Here is an 11,749-nt window from a genome sequence, read left to right on the forward strand (position 1 = left end):
TCCTTCAGAGTTATTGATTTTGAGACGCAAATAGTTCCACCAGTCGAGCGTACCCAAGGAGACCTCTCAGGACCGATTTGGTCGCACTAAGGTCCTTCTACCAACCTCGTGCCTGGAGGAAACCATCTCCACCTGACATCTCGGATCCAGAAGAGGGTCTCCTATACTGGGTGAGGTAGACATTCTGACAGATGGTGTTTGATGCTGTTCTTCTAAGAAACGACTTAGTTAGCTGCAAAAACGTCATTTCCAACCCAGAACGTGCTTCTCTCTCCGAAAGAAACCTTCTGATATTCATTCACGCATCCAAAACTCTCATTTCAATTCAGCTTTCATTCAGTCACAGGTTTGCCTTCAAAACAAGTTTTAATATCAAATTGTCTGTTAAAAATTCTCATTTCAAATAGTCATTTTTAAAAGTGTTAGTAATAAATTCTTTACTTTAAAAACTTGACTCTCTTCTTGAAATTGAACACAGAAGGGTGTGTATTTCTGGTTATTGAAAAAGCAAAGATTCCTTTAACTTCTGATTAAATAAATAAACTTTTGCTATGAAATTTAATTATCTTAAATTTACCATTAATCTATGGATTAAAATTACACCAAGCTCGTTGGCATATGAACTTCTATCGAATATATAATATCCTAGATATTTATATTTAATAGAAGCTTCTTTGTTAACTCGTTTGGATCGTTTCTCAGAATCTAACAACTGATAGCAAACAGTGTTGATTCTAGTATGTAGGTAAACACGCTACAGGGTATTCCTGGTGCCGTAGGTGGTGCGTCAACATTTTTCCTTGTTTTCCTAGTCTGTTTTTCTTTATGTGCAATAATTATCTTTATTTACAAGTGCTATATACTCTTGCGTGATATCTTGTGTGCTACTGCTGCTCTCCTGCTGTGCCTGAGCCCTTGCAATGATGCAACTTCCCCACTGAGGGACAAATAAAGGTATTCTTATCAGTTTCTAATGTTCAGAATACTTTGACGTTTGCATTTCCAGTCAGTCAACAAGAGAACATCTCAAAATACTTTCAGACAAATGCCCACAAGTCAACTCAGAATGCTGAAGGCGGAGCCAATATCGAGCACTTTCCTCACTTTTGCTGGAGTTGTGGTGATTTGACATCACTGCATGGATGACGTGTTCGGTGAAAACCCTTCACACTCATGGCTTTGGCCTCAGATAGGCTGAATAACTGCACACTCACGCTGATGCTTGTTGTTACCTTGGAGAGTGACCTCCAGTCCATATCAGCACTTCCAATGTAAATGTGCTTCCGATCCACTACCCAGAATGAGGAATGCAGTCCTCCTCTGGTCAGCGCTGTCATATTAACAGAACGAACCTCCGCACCTGGGCAGCGTGAGACAGAGACAGAGTGATGGGAGACGTTTGAAGGATCCAGATGGAAATTGGCCAGCTGGCCTTGAGCTGTCTGACAGCGACATGAGCAACTCGGACAGGCGGCCTGGATGGAGGAAGGTAGATCTGCACATTCAGGGGTTTTCGACCCCGTTAGGGAAGTTTGGCTGATGTGCAGGCTGACACACACCGTGTGGAGCTGCTGGATCTTGGACGTAACGCAACATCAGAATTCAAAAGTAGTAATTGTATGTGTAGAGTAAGGCCCTGTCCACACGTAAATCAAATCAAATCAACTTTATTTATAGAGCGCTTTCACATGGCCAGAATGGACAAACAAAGCGCTGTAGCCGGGGATCTGCCAAAACAGATATTTTTCTACGTTTTGGCCTGTCATCCACACGAAAACGGAGTTTTTTCACACGAAAACAGATCTTTTTAAAAACTCCGGTCAAAGTGAAGATCTGCGTTTTCTCCGTTTTGGGTGTCTGCGTGTGGACGGACAAAACCGGAGTTTTAAGGTCCGCAACGTCACTTTCCGCGACAAAAAATGCTGACATCACGTGTGCGACCTGTGTTTACACTAGCCGACAGCATGGATGCCCTCAGAGCTGCGCTCGCTTTATCAATTGTCCGAGCGCTTTTTGCTTGTTTGTTTTTGCAAGCGGAATTACTGCTCCTTGCGGAAGACCACAGACGAAGGACGAGGTTAAGAACGGGGGAAGTACTGCCGCCTACAGGTCTGGCATGTCCTTAACAACGTATTTATCCGGGTACGTGTGGACAGAGTTTGTTTTAAAACGAGGTGGTGTGGATGCAAGTTTTTGGAGGGGCGGATATTCGTTTAAAAAAAAAACCCGGCTACGTGTGGACTAGGCCTTAGAAAAACCCACAGGTTGATGGCGTTTGGAAAAAGGAAACTTTTTTCCTGTTTGGCTGACCTGCATTGGAATTGACTCAATGAAAAATGAAAATGTGACCACTGCTCACCGTGCGCTTCCAGGGCCTTCAGCTCTGTGGAATTAGTCCAGCTGCTGACAATCTTCAGCTTCACCCCTCGAGGTCTCAGGCTCTGCAGCCTCTGGAACAAGAGCTGACCCTGAGAAGCAGAGAGATGCTCTGCTTCAGAGCGGAGTTTGTGGGCGTTTATAAAAAGGCAGAATCACATTTCAGCAGGAATAAAACTCTGTTTTTTAATGCTCTGCCTTAATCTACCTGTTTAGCAGCACTCGGTACCGGATCCAGGCCCCAGGAGTTTAAGTTCCAGACTGATGACACAACCTGAACCGAGGTCTTGGCTTGGTCCAGCAGTGAGTGAAAACCCACCGCGAGAGGAAGGCTGTGCCTGCCATCCATACGGAGAGAGAATTCCTCAGGAATATTCTCTGCAAGCACGATGCTGAAATAAACAAAACTTAAACATCAGCTTCTGATAAACGCAGTTCTGGAGCACACAAGGTTAAGTAAAGAGACCGTGAAGTGTCATCAGCATCGGAAAGCTGTCATTTTCCTGACCGGGTTGCCCTTGAAAAAGAGGTTTTTAATCTCAATGGAATTTTCTAAACAAAGGTTAAATAAAATAAAATTTTAATGTTTGCACAAAAGTAATAATTGGATGCAAAACATAATTTCTTGCAGATGCAGGGAGATCACCTCAGGATTCTGCCTGTGTCAGCCATGTTGGTGAGGCTAGCAGGACCTCACTGTCTTTGGTGCAAAATAATCACAGAGTTGATGCGAGAGTCTTTCAGTGGCGGTTGGTGAAGAGAGAAAAATAAACATTTCTCTTCCCATCAAAAGTTTTCTAATGAACAGCTGCAGCATGAAAACAATTCAGCAGCAATGTTTTCCCTTCTGAAAAAATCAGTTTTAAAGTCATTTATCACAGCCAAAGATAAGTTAGACTGTATTAATAGTGATATAAATACACACACAACTACAGTCCATCATTTCTGTCCTTGTTCACATTTGATCTGTTTTTGTTTTCTCAATATCTGCTCTATAGCATTACCCAGTTGGACCAGTGAGGGCCACTACAGTTTTCTCAGTTGCTTGAACTCATTAAGCTAACTGTTGCGTCTGTTGTCCAAACCTTGAACCTTTCCATGGTTTAGCAAAACTCTGAATGCATCCATAACGGTAAACGCATGTGGCACATTCACCCATAAGATGAGCACAATCCGTCCAAATAGTTTTCACTCATTTCAAATATCAGAGAGAATATCTAAAATTAGGATGGGAGGCAGATCTTTTAGTTATCAGGCTCCTCTCCTGTGGAACCAGCTCCCAGCCTTAGTCCGTGAGGCAGACACTTTGTCTACTTTTAAGAATAGGCTTAAAACATTTTTATTTGATAGGGCCTATGGTTAAAATCTGATGTTAGCCTAAATCTGGACAAGTGGGGGAGTAGAGGGAGGTGGAGTGTACAGTCGGTAAAGACGACTCTCCCTTGCCCTGCCTCCAACATGCCTCCATCTAAAAGGCTAGGTTATCCAGAGTTATCTCTGTAGTTATGCTGCTATAGGCTTAGACTGCTGGAGGACACACTGACCACTTTTCACACTCTACTGCTTTCTTCTACAGTCTGCTCTTTAACTGTACTATTTTGTCCAATTTCAGCTGTTAACTTTATTTTCTCTCTAAGTGTTTTTCTCCCCAGAAGAAGCTACAACGATGTTCTGCTGAGCTGTGGTGGCCTCATGGAGGGGGCCATCGGCTAACACACTGCTGCTAACAACTTAAACATTCTCCCTCTCCTGACAATAACTTTTTGGTTTCCTTGACTTTTGATGTGCTAATACTAGTTTATCCATTTAATTATAGATCCACTAGGATAAATACAATAAAGTTTATCTTTCACCAAGTGGAATATTTGCTAAGACATCACAATATAACTGTAGACACATTACTTGTCCGTGTGTGTGTGTGTGTGTGTGTGTGTGTGTGTGTGTGTGTGTGTGTGTGTGTGTGTGTGTGTGTGTGTGTGTGTGTGTGTGTGTGTGTATGTGTGTGTGTGTGTCTGCTCTGTCTTCTCCATCCCCAGTGAGTCGTGGAGGATGGATGCTTATACTGAGCCAGGATTCTCTGGAGGTTTCTTCCTGTTAAAAGGGAGTTTTCCTCTCCACGGTCGCTTTGTGCTTGCTTGGTATGAGGATTGCTGTATAGTCACTGACACTCGTCAGTGACTTGATGCAATTTGCTGGGTTCCTTATATAGGAAACATTATTTCTGAGTGGCTTAATGAACTGACCTGAACTGGAATGTTTATTATGTGAAGTGCCTTGAGACAACTCTTGTCGTGATTTGGCGCTATATAAATAAACTTGAATTGAATTGAATTGAATTGTTACAACCAATATAAGCAAGTTCAACAGGTTGTCTAAGGCGGGAATGAGAAAGTGGGACACTGGATGGAGGAATTCAGGTGAGAGGACGAGGATATGAGGTACGAGTATGCGAGGTGGGGGATGAGGAGGAGGGCTTGAACACTGTAGCACAATGGATTGCAGGCTGTTTACGGTACAATCATCGGCAGATATGTATATCAGTGGGTACAATAAACAAACTGAATGGCCCTGAACGTTGTGCTTTCTGTTTTTTGGTGTATTGTTTACTAACTGCTTGGTAGTTTATGTAATTTAGAGCAATTTGTTTATGATTTGAGAGAAATGTTTGATTTTGAGCAGGTAAAACTGTTCTGAGGTGAAAGTTTGATTTAACAAGAAGAATGAGAGGTTTTGTAAATCTGAGGTTTTGTGTTTAATGTTATGAGAAAATGGAGCAAGGTTTCAGGGATTGTGCTTTAGCAAATGAGAGAAACTAATGACATAATTATTTCAATGACCTCTCATTACATTATAATCTCGTAAGATGAGCAGAAATATAAATATTTTACTGCAGCAGCTTACAGGTAAGAGTTTAGCTCCAGTTATAAATCAGCGAGTATGTGAGAGAGAGAGAGAGAGAGAGAGAGGCACAGAGCAGAGAGAAAGAAGGAGAGAGAAACAGAGAGAGAGAGAGAGATAGAGAGAGAGAGAGAGACAGAAAGAGAAGGATAGACGGAGAGAGGCACAGAGCAGAGAGAAAGAAGGAGAGAGAAACAGAGAGAGAGAGAGAGAGAGAGAGACAGAAAGAGAAGGAGAGATGGAGAGAGGCACAGAGCAGAGAGAGTGAAAGACTTTTGACTTTTAAATTATTTATTTTTCTTTACAAATCAACAATCAGCGTTAATGACCGAAACTTGTTTTCCACTGATAAAACCAGGAAAACTGATAAACCAGTTTAGAAGTTGATCTTTAGGGAGCCCTGTCCACTCAGCAGACAGAGCACCTGCCCGATCCCCCACACCGCTCTAAAGGAGTCCAGGTTCCCAGTAAGTTCATAAAAAGCGTGTTCGATCTTTAAGCGAGCTTCCACCAGGCCCTTCAGTCTCTGCCCAGCATCAGTCCAGCTCTGTCCCAGCATCTGGTTTATCCTGGTTTTCCAGATGGCTAGTTTTGCACAAGCAAATAAAAAGTTAATTAACAATGTTGTCTGTTTTTTTCTGACACTGTACTTGGGCCCGAAAACAAATAAGGGTAGGGTAAAAGCCTCCCCCCAGTGCACTAACCCACCGTTCTAAAACCTTAAACATCCCTGATAACCTAGAACGTGCTACTAGATGCTCTAGGGTCTCTGTTTGGTTACAAAAAGGACATCCCTCCCGGTGCTTGGATCAAAGCGGGCTCTGCGTCTGTTCGTAGCTAAAGCTCCATGTATGATCCTCCACTGGAGATCTGCCATCCTTTTCTCTACTGGAGACTTATACAAACTCCTCCAGCTGCCCCCTGGGGCATGGTCCGCAGCAAACACCTGAGTCCACCTCGACTCCTTGACTCCTAACAAGGAGCGCCTATTGATAACCTTCACACACGTGTGATAGATCTGTTTCTTCCCACAAGACTGGAAGGAGCCCAACACTGGAGTGTTCAGGTTCAGCAGTGATCCACTCTCCTCCTGCCCTCCCTCGCCATCTGCTTTAACCTCCAGAGATGGAAAAACCTACTCACTGTCATCATCCCATTGATTCATCAGATAGAGTACAAGTCCCAACGAAGACTCTCTGCGACACAGACAAGGACCTCCGTACCTCCTCCACCACTCTGGTGGACCTCACATCCACCCGCTCACCAAGGGTTCCAGCCGGGATCTTCAGTAAGTGACCAAACTTTACAATCCCGGCATCGGTGAACTTCACTTTCAACGCAGACGAGAGAGAGAGAGAGAGAGAGAGAGAGAGAGAGAAGGAGAGAGACACATACAGAAAGAGAGAGAGAAGGAGAGATGGAGAGAGACACAGAGCAGAGAGAGAGAGACAGAAAGAGAGAGAAGGAGAGAGAGAGATGGACAGAAAGAGAGAGACAGACAGAAAGAGGGAGAGAGAGGAGAGATGGAGAGAGGCACAGAGCAGAGAGAGACTGAGAGAGAGAGACAGAAAGAGTGAGAGGAGAGATGGAGAGAGACAGAAGGAGAGAGAGAAACAGAAAGAGAGAGAAAGAGAGAGAGAGACAGAAAGAGAGAGACAGAGAGAGAGAGATGGACAGAAAGAGAGAGACAGACAGAAAGAGGGAGAGAGAGGAGAGATGGAGAGAGAGAGGCACAGAGCAGAGAGAAAGAGACAGAAAGAGAGAGAGAGAGCGAGAGAGACAGAAAGAGTGAGAGAGAAGGAGAGACGGAGAGAGGCACAGAGCAGAGAGAGAGAGAGAGATGAGAGAGAGAGAGAGAGAGAGATGAGAGATGAGAGATGAGAGAGAGAGAGAGAGAGAGAGAGAGAGAGAGAGAGAGAGAGAGAGAGAGAGGAGATCCAGCATCTTGTAGCATGCTAACTAGCTGTTTTCTGCAGCAGCGGCGCTATTGGCCAGCGCCCCAGAGACATTAAGAAGCCAAATTCAGACAAAAATAAAGTTGGCAGACTTTGAACAAATTCAGGCATTCAGGGGTCACACCCATCAGGGTTAACCCTCCCACTGTCCTAATGGGTGTGACCCCGCGAGGAACTTTGACCATTGAGCAGGACTGATGGTTTCTCCCTTGAGGTCCACAAGGCAGGGGTGAGGTGGTGCTCACTCCTCACCCCTGCCTCATTAGGACAGTGGGAGGGTTAAGAAACTTCATGGATGAAATGTAACATGATACTTCACATTACGGCTTAACTTTGTTTACAATGACATCACTCGCCCATGTGACTCATGTTTATGTGAAATGACCTCTAAAGGAGACTCTGAGCTGATTTTGGGGAGAGTGTTTGTGTGTCTGCAGAAGGTTCTAGACAGAACCTTGTTCCACGTACTTTACGGTTGGACCGGAGGGCTGATGTGTGACTGGCATCCATGTGTTTTTGTTCTGAGTGAAACTAAAATATTCCAACGCTGTTCAAAAGTTTCAAACTATCTTTAAAATTTCTATTGTTTACTTCCAGGAAGTCCAAACGGCCTCCTTTTTAACGTTTTAACAGCTTTTTCGGTCATTTTCTGTTGGCTTCTTGTTGCTGAACATGTTGTGCAGAATTGACATAAACTAGAAAATGAAGTCAACAAAAGAAGAGTCAGACCTGAACAAAACTGAATCCAGCAGCAGAAAATTCTCACATCTTTACGAGAACATAGAAATGCGACGGTTTAGACCTGAGAATAATAACCCGAGGCCTCTCATTGAACGTTTCAAAACACGCCCGGCTTCTATCTCACTGGCAGTCTCTGCTGCAGTTGTCCTCTGTGATTCCATCTTCATCGTCCCCCCAAATGTCCACCGACGAGAAGATCAGCACCATCAGCACAGCGAAGCAGCAAAGAAGAGCGAGCGTGGCGACGCACTTCTGCTGGGTCTGGAAGACGAAGACACACACATCAACAGGAGTCGATGGTTAGAGCTGGAGGTGCAGCGGCTGTAAGATCAGCCCTTTAATGCTCATGTTCTCAGTCAATAAGATTAATTAGAGGTTCGGATTCAGGATCAATACAACAACTACTATGCAACAGTAGTGACCCTTAAATCCGCAACTTGGCTGCAGATTTGGACGCTCTCAGGGTTCGATCCGTCAGAAACCCTCTTTTTTTGTGACAGAACATCGGGAGATGGAAGCTGATGGATACGGCTGTGAGGAATAAACAGAGTTCTGGTTCATGCTTCCCGGTGACGCCCTGCTTGTTGTCGGAGACATTCCCAGCTGACAGGAAACTTATGAGCTCCAGCCAGTGTTGCCTTTATGATAAGCAATATTAAAGGTTCTGCTGGTGTGTGTGTGTGTGTGTGTGTGTGTGCAGTCTTGGCTCGGAGGCTGCAATAAGTGTGGATTGACAGTGGGGGTTGACAGACGTTATAACACTGCAGCCCAATCCAGCCGGAGGACTCTTAAATTTTAGTTTCAGGAGTGCAGCAAGGCACTTCGGTTTGCTGACACCTGCAGATTTTTCTCATCCGGCTCGCCGCCCTGTTGGGCTTTGTCAGGTTGTGGGCTGTCAACATCCCATTACTTATTCTGTTTTGAGGGTTTGTTCAGGCCGGTCAGCTCTCATGTCCTGATGCATATGGATGCACGAGCAGAAGATTTCCTCAGACAAAAAGTCCCCCAGACACATATTTCATCAAGACGAAATGATAAACAGCAGAGTGTCATGGTGGATGTGAGGTGGAGGACGTTCTCCAGCCTTGTCGCTCACTCGCTCCTATTCGTCTCAGGAAACGGGGCCTTGTAACCTGTGCTGGCCGGATGCACCTGCTGCTTGTCTGCTGTCCACCGAGAACACCGAGCACTTCACCACGTTTAGCAGAGTCGAGGACCGTGCTTGACACGTGGACGGCTGCAGGGGAATGCAACTTTATTTTGCAGAACAAGACCCACTGCCAGCAGTCACCGAATCACCCTAAAGCACAACAGCTTGTGTCGGACGGCAGCAAAGAAATTCATTAGTAGTCGAATTAAACCCATTTCTATCGGGATTAGGAAGTAAGAAGTAATAAAAACAAGATATTTGATATTTTTTAATCCAGAAACACCGTAGCTAAATAAAAAAATACTAATTTAGGAAAATGTCAAATATTTTAAGGAATCAATGTTTGGTAAATGCTTTAAACCAATGAATAAACAAACAAATAAATCATCCATCCATCCATTATCCTCCACTGATCCGGGGTCGGATCATGGGGGCAGCAGCCTAATGGGCCATTCCCATCTGTACCGGGTTGGCCCAGGCCGGGTAGCCCCAGTCGGCCCCAGCCTGGCCCGGTTGATTCCACACATCCTTGTCTTAAGCCCATGTGGGCTGATTCTACCCACCAATCAGAGGCTTGCTCTAATGGAAGGTGTGAATTTGCTGTCAGCAGTGGGTGTGTTGGTCCTGGTCGGCCTGAAGCAGACTCCCTCGAGAAGAGGGCTGAGAATGAGCCTTGGTTGGCCCGGAAAAATACCAGGCCACCCAGATATGTAAACAACCTACGCTACCCGGCCCGGGCCGACCCGGTACAGATGGGAATGGCCCATAAGTAGGGAGGCCCAGACTTCCCTCTCAACAGCCACTTGGTCCAGCTCCTCCAGAGGAATCCTAAAGGTGGCCAGGTGAGAGACGTAGTGCCTCCAACGTGTCCTGGGTCCTCCTGTAGGTCTCCGCCTGGTTGGACGTGTCTAGAAAACCTCACCAGGGAGGCGTCCAGGAGGCATCCTAACCAGATGCTCGAGCCACCTCAACTGGCTCCTCTTGATGCCAATCAATCAATCAATCAATCAATCAATCAATCAATCAATCAATCAATCAATCAATCAATCAATCAATCAATCAATCAATCAAGCAAGCAAGCAATCAACTGATAAATAATCAGCAGACTTCTATTTAATTTCTGTAAATAAAATAAAATGAAATGTTTATGTTGTTTTCTAAATATTACATTAGTTACATAATTTTAATTCATTAATTTTATTCAATTTTACTGTGTTTGTGTTGCTAATAAACTTTATATAACATTTAAATGAAGGTTCTTGGATTCTTTCTCCAGGTTGAAGGATTTTAAAATGAAATAAAGGATCAGAAATAGTTAAATAAATGGTAACATCAACATATTTATGCTTTTATTTTGTAACGTCCAGCAATGGTCAGTTTCAGGTACAGTTTGACCATTCAACATCTGGTCAAAACGGAGACACGAGACTGCATGTGTCTCCTTTAAATCAGCCTGCCTTCATCCCACCAGCTGGAGCTCAGAGCCTGCAGCTCTGAACACAGATAACGGCCATCCGACCTCTCAGACCTTCAGATCCACCAAGAGGGTCTCCGAAAATGGGTGAAGTAGACACACAGATAGCGTCTGATGTGCTTTTGATAATAATCACTTCATAGCTTAACGCAAACCAAATTCTTTTACATCCAGAACTCAGCTCTCCAAGACACAGAAGTTCTGATAACATCGCATTCACACAAAGGTTCATACATCATATCTAGTTCCATCCATCACAGTAAATGTTAGTTAATTTGTCACGTTCAATTGTTGGTAAAATAAATTCTTACTTTTATAAACCTGACTGTTTCCTGAATCAAAACGAAGTGTGTACAATCCCCTAATAAATAAAGAATCCTAGAATCTTCTGATGAACACACAAAGACCAGGCAGGGTTGATAGTCTATATTTATATAGAGTATCACAGCTTATTGGTCATAAGTAGAGGTAATATATATTGATCTCTTAAAGCGCTCAGTTTACCAAACCCTACAATTTAAACCGTCATACAACAAGACAGTTAAGCATATTAATCATATGCAGCAGCCAAAGATCCAGAGTGAAGATAAAACGAAACATTTGAAGCTTCAAACTGATTTATTTGAGGTTTTTGCATAAAAACAGGGAAACTGAATGAAGAGAAAATAAACTGCAGAGGGTTTTAAACGTCACCTTTAGAGGCTCCTGACTTATCGGTCCCGCCATCTCCAACAGATGTGAACAGCTGTTGTCATCCACGTCTGATCAAGTCCTGACTTTGTTTCTTCTTCATGCCGCTGCCTTCTCTCCGTCCTGGACGCTCTTACTCCTCATCCTCGCACGGACTCCGTTTTTCAGCTCCTCGCTCTGCCTCTCAGCGGAGGAGGAGAGAAAGATGGAGAAAGACCAACCCCTCTCACTCAGATGGCCAATACGGGCCTCTCTTCCTCCCTCCATCTCACTCTTCTCCTTCACTCCTTCGTTTATCTGCTGTACAAACTCTTCTAGCGGAGAGCTCACGTTTGCAGGGTGGGCTGCTGAAAGATGACATTAACTGTTGCTGCACTCACATTTTTCTGGACCGTGGATCAGAAAAGCTCAGAGGAATTGTTTAGAAGATAAAACCATTTAAAGTGTCTGAGCAGCTTTTGCTGC

General features: G+C 44.2%; 1 protein-coding gene across 1 annotated transcript in view; it reads right to left on the reverse strand.

The window, feature by feature from the left end:
* The window catches only part of pld5 (phospholipase D family member 5), a 19,769-nt gene extending 8,332 nt beyond the window's left edge, over nt 1-11,437 (reverse strand). The window contains exons 1-5 of the mRNA XM_015970668.3: nt 11,288-11,437; nt 8,095-8,231; nt 2,585-2,768; nt 2,360-2,468; nt 1,233-1,360 (exon numbers count right to left, since the gene is read on the reverse strand). Of these exons, the coding sequence (XP_015826154.3) occupies nt 1,233-1,360; nt 2,360-2,468; nt 2,585-2,768; nt 8,095-8,231; nt 11,288-11,320 (591 nt within the window). The 5' untranslated portion in view covers nt 11,321-11,437. The remainder of the gene's footprint in view (nt 1-1,232; nt 1,361-2,359; nt 2,469-2,584; nt 2,769-8,094; nt 8,232-11,287) is intronic.
* Between the last annotated feature and the right edge of the window lie 312 nt (nt 11,438-11,749).

The sequence above is a fragment of the Nothobranchius furzeri genome, chromosome 6 (genome assembly GCF_043380555.1).
Source record: "Nothobranchius furzeri strain GRZ-AD chromosome 6, NfurGRZ-RIMD1, whole genome shotgun sequence".
Classification (NCBI taxonomy): domain Eukaryota; kingdom Metazoa; phylum Chordata; class Actinopteri; order Cyprinodontiformes; family Nothobranchiidae; genus Nothobranchius; species Nothobranchius furzeri.